The sequence below is a fragment of the Rhinatrema bivittatum genome, chromosome 3 (assembly GCF_901001135.1).
Source record: "Rhinatrema bivittatum chromosome 3, aRhiBiv1.1, whole genome shotgun sequence".
Classification (NCBI taxonomy): Eukaryota; Metazoa; Chordata; class Amphibia; order Gymnophiona; family Rhinatrematidae; genus Rhinatrema; species Rhinatrema bivittatum.
The window spans coordinates 564,298,982-564,312,307 of NC_042617.1; the positions used below are offsets into that span (position 1 = coordinate 564,298,982).

General features: G+C 43.0%; 1 protein-coding gene across 6 annotated transcripts in view; it reads left to right on the forward strand.

The window, feature by feature from the left end:
* ADGRG6 (adhesion G protein-coupled receptor G6) overlaps positions 1-13,326 on the forward strand; it is a 338,817-nt gene that overhangs the window by 164,422 nt on the left and 161,069 nt on the right. For 5 of the 6 annotated variants that reach the window (XM_029596503.1, XM_029596505.1, XM_029596506.1 and 2 more), the window contains exons 2-3: positions 1,470-1,814; positions 11,876-12,499. In XM_029596503.1, coding sequence (XP_029452363.1) covers positions 1,470-1,814; positions 11,876-12,499 — 969 coding nt within the window. The remainder of the gene's footprint in view (positions 1-1,469; positions 1,815-11,875; positions 12,500-13,326) is intronic. The other variant, XM_029596504.1, reaches the window with a different exon arrangement.

A 13,326-nucleotide genomic window follows, 5' to 3' on the forward strand; every position in this document is an offset into this window, starting at 1 on the left:
GAACATTCCCCCCATAGCTCCAATTGTTAATAAACTGTTCTTTTCTATATTTACTTTTTCTTCTGCTAGTGGATTATGGGTGCTGTACAGTTTTTAAATTTGTCTGGCAGTTATTTATAGAGACGACATTGAAGACTTTTGAAGATTTGAGATGGTAGTTAGTGCCCAGACATACTTGTGCGTTTTATCTACGATTAAGAGAGAATTGCTTAAATATCCAACAGATAATTGGGTTCCTAAACATCCAGATAAAGTGGAACAGGTCTTTGAGCCTTTATTTTCTAATACAAATATTATATCATCATTGTATAAAGGAATTGTACTGGATACATTTGGAGTTGACACCTCCCCCTAAACTATGGGTAATTTTCAAAGCCATTTGTGTATTCGAAAACTTAATTTTATGTGTGTAAATGGCAGTTCTAAAATTAACCCGGATTTCATGCACATAAAGGTACACGCGTATCCCCAGTTTTGTGCATACTTTTATGCTCACCAAGAAGAATTGTTTGGGAGGGAGTTGGCACTTATGTGCTTACCGTTTTGATTTTGAAAAGTACACATGTAAATGTACGCTCGTAAGTTGTGCTCTCCAGAGAGATGTAGGCTTACACGAATGAATGTACGCACATACTCTGCCACGTACCCGAGTATTTTAAAAGCAAACATACGCATGCAAGTTCTCTTTGAAAATACCTGGAAGAGCCTGTGTATACAAGGTACTCAGACACTTTATTGCTATGTTAACTGTTTAAAAACATAAGAACATAAGAAAATGCCATACTGGGTCAGACCAAGGGTCCATCAAGCCCAGCATCCTGTTTCCAACAGTGGCCAATCCAGACCATAAGAACCTGGCAAGTACCCAAAAACTAAGTCTATTCCATGTTTCCATGGCTCATCAGTTTCCTCCTTGATCCATTGGAAGCAGCCTCTGTTCAGATCCTTCATTTACCTTCCTCTTGGATTTTTCCCCAAGAGGGGGGTGTGACTGAAGGCTTCCTTTCCCACCCCCCCTCCCCATTCTTATCCCAGCCTTTGCAGTGGCCCTCTTCGGCCAGGAGACAAATCCCACTTCTCCCTTTGGAGCCCGCTGTGCGCGTTCCCTGAATCTGAGCAGTAGGGTTGTGGTCATTGAGCGATAGCTGAGACTGAACTCTCTCCCCACAGAGGGCTCTGAGCGCTGCCTCCACTGCATTCCTGGCCAGCCTTTTGAATTGAATAACCTGACTTGGGAATCCAACCCTGCCAGGCTGCGTCACAAATGCTGCTCTTGAGCGTCGTTGAACCGTTATTTTCTTCATCACTGTTCCACTTTTAGCTCAAACATTGTTTTCGTTACTTCTAGCACTTCAGTGTTTTAATCTTTTTTTTTTGTTCATGTGTTAATTTGTGGTGTTCATGGTTTATGTTATATTACATTTTAATTTGTCCTTTTTTCTCTTTTTTTTTTCTTCTTTTGTCTCCAGCAGTTTGGGGATGTTCTAACTGCAAAGTCACACTTTCCAATCCCTCGGGCTCCTTTTCATCCCCGTGTTATCCCAACGAATATCCCAGCAGCCAAGAGTGCAGATGGATTCTTCAAGCCCCTCCTGGTTTCATCATTCACTTAACATTTCTTGACTTTGAAATTGAAGAAGCTCCGAACTGCATGTACGATTCCCTTTCGATAAACAATGGAGATAACACAGCAAAGTTTTGTGGAATCACCGCCAAGGGTTTGTCATTCAACTCGACAGGGAATGAAATGATTGTGACCTTTGCAAGTGACTTCAGCATCCAGAAAAAAGGCTTCAATGCTACCTATACCCAAGGTATGTAAAGAAAAGAATCTGCTGTTTTTGTCAGCGCACATAACGGCGGATTGTAAAAGTCCTATGCGCGTTAATTCTGGCGTTTCTGCGATGTGTGTGGCCGGGCCTTGTATGTGCTGGGCGAATTTTCGAAGAGGCCCAGCCACTGCACGGGCCAGGGGGGTGTGGAGGGGTGGGGCAGCCTGGGACAGCGCCATTGATCGCTGTCCCAAAGACTCGCACGCCGGCTGGCTGCCGGCATGCACAACTTACATTGGCTCGGGTGCCGAAGTAAGCTCTGCAACAAACCGAAAAGAAAAGGTAGGGTTTAGGGGGTGGGGAGGAGAGAGAAAGAGGGAGGGAGTGGACTGGGAGGGAACTGGGGACGGCCCGAATGTGTCGCCACGGGGAGGTTGCATAATTTCTCCTCCACTTGTGATTGCCACGCCGCCCGCACATACGTGCACGGCCCTTGGATTTTATAACATGCGCATGCCGGCGCATGCATGTTATAAAATTGGTGCGTCCATTTTAAAATCTACCCCATAGGGGATAATTGTGTAACTGCCTGCATTGGTATAAAGTCTGCGAGTACATTTTACCAGCAAGGTTTACACCAGTTTTCAAAGGGAAAGTACGCCTTTGCCTCCCTTGCAAATTATCCCACCAAATCTACCTGGTGCAGCTGCACCTGCTAATTTGTGTGCAGATGGTTTCTGGTAAAATGTGCATGATTAGTAGTAAGCCTGAAATTCAAAATCCTACCCCAACTCTACCCAGAAGGACATCTTTTCAAACTACGGCTAAAGGAACACGTATGTAGGCCCTATGCGCATACTTTTACCCACATATTGGGCGGGCAATTTTGTAAACACCCTTTTCCGCAAGTAGATCACTGTTTTCCCTGTGGAAATGGCTTTGAAATTGACTCTCCCTTTGTCTGAACATCTCCATTAAAAAACATAATAAAGTGGGTGAGGAGGCAGAGGAGGCTAGTCACAGTGCTGTAGCATAGTTGAACTTATGCAACTTAGAAGTAAGCATTTACTCGTGATTTTGCACCAATACTAAGTCAAAGTAAAATTTTGTACTTTGCATACTAGTCTGAAAGTAAATTAATCACGCTTAAAGCTACAGCACAAATGGCACTAAAGTTCACGGGGTCCGTGTCCAGCGCATTTGTCCATCTAAGGAGCCTGTTCACTTAAAGTAAAGGTTTTTTTTTTTCCATTTTGGGACTAAGAGAAAAATGCTTACTAAATAAGAACCTTAATTTGGCTTTTTGCCAGACAGATGCCAGGATTTGAAAATCCCTCTACACTGACTGCCCCGACATAGCCCGATAAGTATATAGGTGGCTAGAAATGTACCTGGCTAACCAAGTCATTCATCAAGCCGCCTTAGGGCTCTCATGCAGGTTCTATCACGTATATCGTGTGATATATGTAATATTTTTTCATCTCCTTGGCCAGATACCCTCCCCTATTATAATGACCTACTGCGCGTGCAATTTGCATGCACGAATAATGCAAATGTATGCGAGGAAGGTCATTTACTAGTCAATTAGATGCAAATATTTTATCACGGCCAACCAAGAAAGGTGGTCAACCATGATAAAATAACTCCTCCTTGAAAAGCATTAGATGTGCAGCAGGAGGCCCGGGACTTTAACTGCGACTCCCAAGGCTCCTGCCGCACGTTTAAAGCATCTGAACCCACACACACACACACACACACACACACAAAAGGGTTGCTCGCTGCATTCTTTTGTGTAGCTGTGTTTGGCCGTGACACAACAGAATGTGCCATACATCCATGACATGTTTTTGGGGGAGGGGCCCCCAGTATCATAGTGACCCCCCCCTCCCCCTGCGATAGTGGGACCCCCTTCTACCAAAAAAAACATTGTGGATGATGAATCTAAGGGTAAGTCAGGGCTGGTTCGGAGACATTCCAGGATGGACTGGAGTTATGCAGTTAAATTAGCCAATATTCAGTGTTAACCAGCCAACTTAGGGCCAGATTTATTAAGGTTTTTCTCCCAAACCCTTGTTGAAAGATACTTAGTCGTATCTAGGACTGCCTCATAGCAGTCCTAGATACGACTGAATATATTCTAAAGGTTAAGTGGCGATGCTGATCACTTGTATAATTTGCTACTTAACATGAATATATTCTAAAGGTTAAGTGGTGGCTACAAAACTTTTAAAAAATTCCTAGTAAGCCAGCAGGCCTGATCCCCCCCCAACTCCTCACTCCACTAACTGCTTTAAAATGATATGGGCATTGCACCAATGCCTCTGTCCCTCCTAAGCGACCTCCTCCCCAAAAGGTCATTTTAAAGTGGCAGGTTTTTCGGCCCGATGAGCAGCCACAATTGATCCCCTCCCTTGTGATTTGAAAATTGATATCAGGGCTCCTGGCCCCCTTACTTAATCCCCCCCCTCCCATGCCCCATACCAATACAAACCCTCCCGTCCCACCTGGCACCCCTGAACACCTCGATGCATGCTGTCCAGGCAGCGCTTGATGCCATGCTAAATGGGTCACTTGTACCATGATCCTAGTGGCCTTGGGAATTTTGGCGTGCCATTGGGGCAGGAGGGCCTGTTGGCATGAGCTCTGGAGTTGCACTTATCTAATAAAATAGATCAACAAAACGTTCTAAGCGAGTGTGGATAAGAAGTTAGTATAGCTGTGTTTAAAAAAGGATTGGATAAGTTCTTGGAGGAGAAGTCCATTACCTGCTATAAATTAAGTTGACTTAGAAAATAGCCACTACCATTACTAGCAACAGTATTATGGAATAGACTTAGTTTTTGGGTACTGCCAGGTTCTTATGGCCTGGATTGGCCACTGTTGGAAACAGGATGCTGGGCTTGATGGACCCTTGGTCTGACCCAGTATGGCATGTTCTTATGTTCTTATGTCCGACGCTTCGGGGATGAGAGTCCAACAATAGTCACCCAGCATGGAGGGGTTCCACTTGCCTTGATACCATTTCTCCGTTTTGACAGTGTCTTAATGAAACCTTTCACCATGTTTGTCACTCACAGCGCAAGGTTGTCTGGGAAGAAGTCCAAGTGGGAATGAAGAAAATGCATCTTCAATGACATATTGCACTTCATCAATATGTATGCCTGAAGCAGATTTTGAACCTGTTCGACATAGTCTGCTGCCTTACAGTTGCCTAGAAAGTTACAAATGACATTCTTGAAGGCTGCCCACGCAACACATTCTGTACTTTGCAGAAGACCATCAAAGTGGCTGTCCTTCATCACAGCTTGGATTTGAGGGCCAATGAAAACACCTTCTTTTATCTTTTAAAATATAATTACGCGAGATTATGTTTTAAAATTTCACAATTATTGTAACACAAAATTGGCCGTTTCTCAAAAACCTTACGTGATGTACAAATTTCGAAGTAATATCTGTGATCAGCATCAAAAAATCTATTTGGAATACCAAAAAGCCTGAAGGAAACAAAAGCTTTGTTTACCAGTGTTATTTGAGCGAGTCTAGTACCTACGTTTACTCTGGAACCTAATAGTTTGGACATTTCGAAGGGTTTAGGTGCCCCACTTTGGGAGTTAGCATTGTAAACTGGCCCTTTTGAAAATGTATTGGACTGAGTGCATAAATTAAGGCTCCTAGCTTCATTAGGCTCCTACATTTATTTTTCTAGAAGTGGATGGCAATGGAGGCAGAGTTAGGTGCTTAGCATTGATTTTCAGCATTGGGCACCAGTGTTCAGGTTCTTTTTCTTTTTTTTTTTTGGTGGTGATTTGCTTAGTCAGCAGGTCTTACTTTCTGTCTCCACTTTCTTACAATTTTTTACTAAAAGAGGCAATATTCAGAATGATACCAACTTCTAGTCTAAAGCTTAACTCGGCCTCCTGCATAGACGAGGAGATGGCTCCCCTGCTGTGTTCACAGACTAGGTCAGAACTAGAGAGGAACTTTCACTCTTTTGATGTGAAGAGAAGTCTGAAGTTCTGTTTACACAGGTCTTTCCTGTTTAGTAAAACTGAACAGCTCTTTGTCCTGTATGGGCCAAATAAAAGGCAAACTTACCAGGCTTCTGTTGCACAGAAATAAAGATTAAATAAATAAAAACAAGCAAAAACATATAGATAAGGTAATAACTTTTTTTATTGGACTAACTTAATACATTTATTTGAATAGCTTTAGGGATTTAAATGCTCCCTTCCTCAGGTCATGATTCAAATGAGCAAAAATATGGCATCACCATGAATTATGAAGTAGTGTGGTTGTCATAAGTGAATCGTAAAAGGCATTCCAGTGATAAGGTAAAGGGGAAGGGGTGAGGGTGAGATCAGAAGGTGACAGGTGGTATAATTTTATGGCTCATAATCTAATAGGAGACCTAGGGACAAACATGACAGCCAAACCACATTTATCCAGGCTTCTATTTGCAGATGAATAAAAAGAAATAAAAATAGAGAGTTGTATTTTCAAGGCCCACAAGGCAGGTAACTATGAAATGTTCCTGAATTCATAAAGGCTTACTCTATTAGAGCCATTATTACCTCGGAGATGGGGATATCAGAGGCTTTACTGACTGATATCAGCAAATTAGCACGTAACTTCATATATTATTGACAAGGGGGGAAATCTGCATTTGCGTATTTTGGATACGGAGTTCTCTAGGCCGCGATCAGCCCTCCCTAGCATGATATTGCTATGATATATCCCATCTGGTATAGTCTGGGATGAGGAGCAGTAGAATACAGTTAATTATTTGATAATATCCCCTGTTAATCACATACTAGGCAGGACCAGCCCACTTGTTTTCCCAGTCATGGCAACGCGCTTGGTAAGTTGCATAAAATGTCCTTTCGTTCAAAGAATGCCATGCAAATGGACAGGTGCTAGGGAGCAACTGACACGAGCTTGTGGAGAAGAGGTCCGAGGAGCCAAGGTTGCTTCTGAATGCTGCAGGACTCGCCACAGCAGGTGGTACTGTACTCCTTTGTTCCAGTCTGACGGGAGAGTAACAGAATGCAGTCATTAGGTAATCCTCCTTTCATTCAGAAAACAACCCATTAGCTATCATTAGACGAAAGGGGGGTGCACACATACCATATTCTTTGCAGTAGTAAAAACAGTAGGAGGCAACATGAAATTTAAAATTCTATAATGGGGCAATTCTGTTACATTCACGCAGATTAAAAGAGAGAACAAGACGAGTCCCTGTGGACCCCTGGCTAAAGCTGCGGAGTTGAGACCTGGCAGCGGCCGGACCCAGCTTTGCCACTGATAGACTCTGTGGGGTCCTGGAATTAGTCCCATGCTTGTTGACCCTGTGGCTTATGCTGTAAGCCAGCAGACCTCATAGCGAGGCTCTATGCTGGGTATTCTGGGAAATAGAATTCTCATTGCCATCTTGCATTTCCAGTGACTTATCCCCAGAATGAAATCAGTCATGCATTCCCCCAGACCTACAGGCTCTGCTGTCTGTCCCCATTATGAGGCTTCCCCATTTTCTGGGCTTGGGATTGTTTTCTCCTATAAGTGCACATAATAATGTTGACCCTTAATATCATTATTTAGGGTTTTGCTATAATGCTGTAAATATTAAAGTAAATTGAACCTGATAAATGCCAAATTTCATGTTCCAGTTCCCTAAGCTTAAAAATACTGAGGCCGACATTGAAACGGCACTTATCCAGTTAGATCAGAAGTAACCAGCTAAGTAGCGGCCACTGTATATTCAGCAGCTATCACTTATTCTGTTAAGTCACTTAACCAGTTAAGGTCTTAGCCAGCTAAGGCCTGGATTTATCAAAATGCACTAAATATCACCTCCGATAGAAAAAGGGGCGTGTTTAATGGTAATAGGCAGTTTATTGCAAAAATACCTATTTGAAGAGCTAAGTTACCGCAAATTGTGGTAACTTTTTAGCACTTTGAGATAAGTGCCAAAATGTGGTATTTCCTACATACAACCATATTGAGAGAGAGAGAGAGAGAGAGAGAGAGAGAGAGTGAGACGTACGAACAGAACAGTGCTTTCTTGTGAAGATTTGATGACCTTCGGAGTGAGGACACTCACCCAAAGATGAGATTTGTGCAATGTTCTCTCAACCTGAGATTTGTGCAGTGTTCTCTCAACCTAGCTTGATGGACTCAGATTTGATGGAGAACATTGCACAAATCTCATCTTTGGGTGAGTGTCCTCACTCTGAGGGTCATCAAATCTTCACTATTCTGTTCGTACGTCTCACTTTGAATGTCAAAGGGGCCCCTAACCCCCTACACTAATACCTAAACCTCACCTCAAGTTACTAGGTGGGCCTCCCATAGGGATATAAATGCCTATCTAGTGTGAGGGCATTATGGCTAGTCAGTCTCTCTCTCTCTCTCTCTCTCTCTGACTGGGAGGGAACTTCCCAACCCTCTAGCCTGACCTCCCTTCCCCCAAATGCTTTAGTCCTGCCCCTTTCGCTTACCCCAGGACTTACACATGTGACCAGGCCCAACACACATAAGACATGGCCATGCACATAAACCCCCAGGATTTACACACATAAGCTTTTAAAATCTGGCCCATAGATTATGGGACCTGTGCATTTAAACTCATGATAAAGGTTTTAGTGTCATGTGCTAGAAAATTTAATGTGGTGCACTAAATTGTTTAGTATAAATGTAAAAAATAGTCTTGATAGCAAATGGACATTATTAAAAACTGTACCTTCTATGCACTAATAGCATAATAGTGTAAGGCTATGACAAAAATGGTGTGTACTTGCTAAAGTGAGCGTGCACAGTCTTCTTTTCTTCATGGCTCAACCTGTTAAAGTAAGTCTGGCACATGGAGCTGATTGTCAGTGCTGAGAGCAGAAGCAGGAGAGCATCACAGGAGAAGAGGTGGAAAAAGAGAAGAGACTTCCATGAGAGAAAAAATACCAGACCAAAAAGTGCACACTTCAGTCTGCTAACGAGGAGAAGGATTGTCATCAGAAAGAGTCTCGTCCAGCCTCAGCACATCATTCCCTTTGATGACAGGGAGGAAAATCTGCCAACCCTGAGTCAGGATGTCAGCACCCGACTAGCTCCCCCTCTATGTATACCTTGGAGTGCTGGGACAGTAACAGCGCAATGAAGGCTGTTCTTGACAAAGGCTCAGAACTCCTGCTGTTGTCTTTGCACAGACTAGTTACAGCAGTGGCCATCATGATATACACCTGCAGAGCAAGTCCAGGAGACTGGCCTTACCATCATGTGCTCCATTTCCCAAAGCTTCTCCCACGGCATCCACACTATTCCCATCATGTGGGAGGGGCCATCTTGGAAGCCCACAGACCAGAAGTGGAAAGGCTGGGGAGGAGTATCCAGCCTTGGGTAGATGCTGCCTTGTGTGACCATCTCTCCTAGTTCCCATTCAGGGGCTTAACGGTACAACTTTGTACCAGTTGCATCACTTGTCTTGTTCATACCCATCTGAGACTATTCAGGACACAGAACACACGTAGTGTGATATTTTAACATAATCATTATGTTTAGATGGAACTTGTGGGGTGGACCTCTGTTTGCAGGAGTTACAACAATTTACCTTTAATATTGCAGTGTACAAGAATGTTTGAAAAACAATTGTCGTTAGTGAACCTTTGGTTTGAAAAAACATTTTCTTGTCTAAATTATTATTATTTTTTTTTTTTTGCAAAGTACTCAACTGAGTTTTGCTGTCTCTCCTCTCTGTCTTTCTCTCATCCTGTTCTTTTTCTTGTCTCTCGCCTGCCTAATTTACTTGAAAAATGTTTATTGAAAAAGCATCTTAAGCTCTAACCCAAATTCCTTTTGTATTATGTTTTAATTACCTCCCGCCTTTACCTTTCTTCCAGCTTTTAAGCTTCCCAAGTTTTTACTCCTTGTTAAATGTAACTTTGCCTTATTCACCTCTCTTGTTAATTACTTTTATTTATTGCTTCAGTTATACCCTTGTTTTATGTAAACCGATCCGATATGGTTATTACTATGAAGGTCGGTATAAAAAAGTGTTAAATAAAAAAATATTCCACCAACTCTAGACAACTGTTTGAAGCGGATTACTTCCTTCTTTCCATGACATCTCCTGCTTTAAAAAGCCTCATCTCCTCCATCAGTAATCCCAAATGCATCCTGTGGGATGAGCCCTTGGAAGTGTATGTGAGCTAAAACGTTAGTAGCTGGGCTGAGGCAAGTGTTAACTTTTAGGCCTTAATGTGCACATAGTAAAGGGTGCATGGTGAATAACATACCATGTTATTTTCAGTCGCCTAAGACCTAATTTACATCAAATGTTCCTTCATTTAAACTGGCACTTGCTCAGTAATTTTAACACACAGCCACTGTCTTCTGGAACTGATTTATTGGGTATGCTAGGGCCTTAGTGCATAGCCTGATGATCTGCCTGCATGCTAAACAGATGTTACCTGCATGCTGAACTTGACATAAGAACATAAGAATTGCCATGCTGGGTCAGACTGTAACCGTCTCTAATCTCAGAAAGGAGGCCCAGACAACTGATCCGTAAAGATAGACTTTTATTGCCAGCAAGATGCAGCTAAGACAAAGGCTCAGTACAACTGCATGCCCCTCCCCTTCAGGAGCAGACTCTTATGCACTTTACAGTTCTTATCTTTTACACATGCGTTCTAAGCATTGCTGAGCAAGCATATTCCGGCTGAAGGGGCTACTGACCCCCTCCCTAGACACCCTGGAACTTTCGTGAAACTTCTCCCATGTTCTGCAGGAGAGGCTGCTGGGACTTGCAGTTCTGGAAAGGAATTTGCGAGTCTGCAGCAATACAGCCCGTCACATAATACATCCATTGTTCTAATCTAGGTTACAGCAGTGAAAGCTTATCAGAGAATAAGAACAGCGAAGCCAAAAAAATGAAAATGAGCAATGTGCTGACAGAGAGTTTCTCAATGTCCTAATTACAGCTGATTTGCAGACTGTAAGTAAACTCGTCATGAAGCAGGGAATTCTGGTACATGAAGTCCTGTTTGGCAGGAGTTTCAGGTTGGCCTTTGTCAAGTTGTAGCCTTCAGACCCCTTCAAGACCAAGTCCAGCATCTTGTCTCTGACAAGATGTCTTGTCCAGCCTCTTGTCTCTGACAGTGGGCAATCCAGGTCGCAAATATCTGACGTATCCCGTAAAGTAGATTTAATTCCTGTTAATTCGGTGCACAGACCCTTGGGTGTTGTGTTATTTACAAGTGTATTCTTACAAATTATTACTAGTTCAAAACAATGTACACAGTATCTAGTTAATGTTGCACTGAGTCTATACATTAACTTTCTATCATTCTTTCTGTAGTGGCATTACCAGTTTCAAGTCAGGGTACATGTGCTTTCCTGATCTGATGACCATGTCTGCGTTACATGCCTGGCAGTGTTAATGCGATTTGTTGTATAGTACCAACACATGTATTTCCTGAATTATTTCACTAACCGATGGAGCTGTGCTAGAAGAATGTGCAGAGAAGCACACTCCTCCTACAAATTATTTCTTTAGTGTAATTCTAGAATTTTTTTTGCTTATGGGGGTTTTTATACAGTTTTACATGCCTCTGTACAAACTGAAAAATATAGTAAAATGATGAGTTTGGGGGGTGACTGAGGTGTCTGTGCCCTGCCACACAGAATGTCCCTAGCTCAGTCCTCCGGTCAGGTCTTCTGCTTCCTGGGTCAGCTGGTGCTAGGGATGCTGCAGTCCCCGGAGCTAGGAGGCGGAGCAAATCATGGTCATTGCTTAAGGGCGACTCCTGGAGGGTGAATTCAGGCCACCAAATCTTCTGGTCGTTGCAAGTGAAGGCTCGTGGCACCAAATCCCAACCTTGGTTCCTTTACATACTATTTATTTAGGGCTTGTCTGTTGATAAGTTATTTGATTCTGAAAACAAACAAGAGGAAATTAAATTTTGGCTTGACCCAGTTAGATGAGGCCAGATCAGGTTTTCTACACGCATGCAGCTGCTTAAGCAGCCATCCTTAATGTAATCCTTAAAAGCATTTTTATATGGAACTAGATTAATTTGAGTATTCCTTTTTTTTTTTTTTTTTCCCCCTACTAGTGGCTGTTTCCCTGAGGAATCAGAAAGTCATCATCCCACAGAACGAAAGCGCCGACATTGTGTCCGTCGCAAGCAAAATCACGAAACCAGCACTCAGCCAGTTAACTTTGTGCTTCGAAGCCGCAAAGAACAGCAACAGCAGCAGCAAAGAGTGGAAGGTCTTCTCCTACTGGAATTCATCCATAGACGTCTTCAGTTTTGGGAAGTCCAGTGGTAGTCACTTCTTACAGATCTCAGGCATAGTTTGCCCTCTGGATAGTGCGCTGCCCTTGGATTCAGACGGGGAGTTTTTTACATGGGTCTTCAAGCAGCTGTGCATCACTTGGGAAGGCTCCTCGGGAAATGTCGGTGTAAGTGCCAGGAACACCTATCAGACCGTTCCCTGTTCGGGCACCATGGACATGCTTGTTCCAGAGAACGGGCTATTAATACTGGGCTCCTACGGCAATAAAATGGACTCGTTTAAAGGAGACATTTACAACTTTCGTCTTTGGAATTTTACCATGGATTCCAAAACCCTGTCCAGCCTCAGCTGTGATGTGAAAGGCAACATTGTCAGCTGGGAAAATGATTTCTGGGATATCCCGTCCTCAGCCCTGAAGGCTGAAAGCAACCTCAGTTGTGGTGAGTGGTACATTTTGCAGGTGTTTTAGCCCCCCCCCCCCTCCCCCCCTCCCCCCATCTTTCCCAACTCTCTGATACTTTTGAATGCATCCTTTGTCGGAAAGAAGCTGAACATTTTGTGGTTGCATTTGGAAAGCTCTCAGCTTGCCACAGAGCTGCCTCACCTGTGTAGAACTTGCTGACCCTTTGCTACCCGAACAGAAGTTTAGTTTGTTCCTATGGGGTTGGTTAAAGCTCTTTGTGAAATCACAAGCTGACTTCAGACGCTTGCCAAGGCAGCTACTTGTTATACGATACCAAAGTGATATTTTTGAACAGCAAAAAAAAGTGCAGGAGATGGTGCATATGCTCAGAGGCGGCTTCTGTTTGCAGCGTGCTCAGCTGTCTTCTTTCATGTTTTTGCTCTGAGCTTCCCCCTCTGTGTCTTACCCTTGAGCAATACACACAAAAAATACAGCTCTTTTTCCAATACTACATTTTCTTTGCAGGTATTTATTTTTTATTTATTTATTTTTAGTATGTTAATTACAAAGGAATAGGAAATGGATCACATACAGCAGCTGGGAACCGGTCTGATGCAATCAGTTTCCGAGCATTTCCGTCGCCTACCTTGTGTCAAGGTATAGGATGACGGGGGGGTAGTGTTGTAGCTGCCCGCATAACCGCAGAGTCCACCGGTGTTTTCATTTTTTTATTTTTACAAGCATTCCTTTCACTTTAAAACTGATTCCAGGAAAACTGCTCTCCCACATGCATTCTTGCTAGTCAGCATGGGGAGTTTTCATAAAGAAATTAATAAAATAAAATAAAAAAGAGTGTCCATGTAA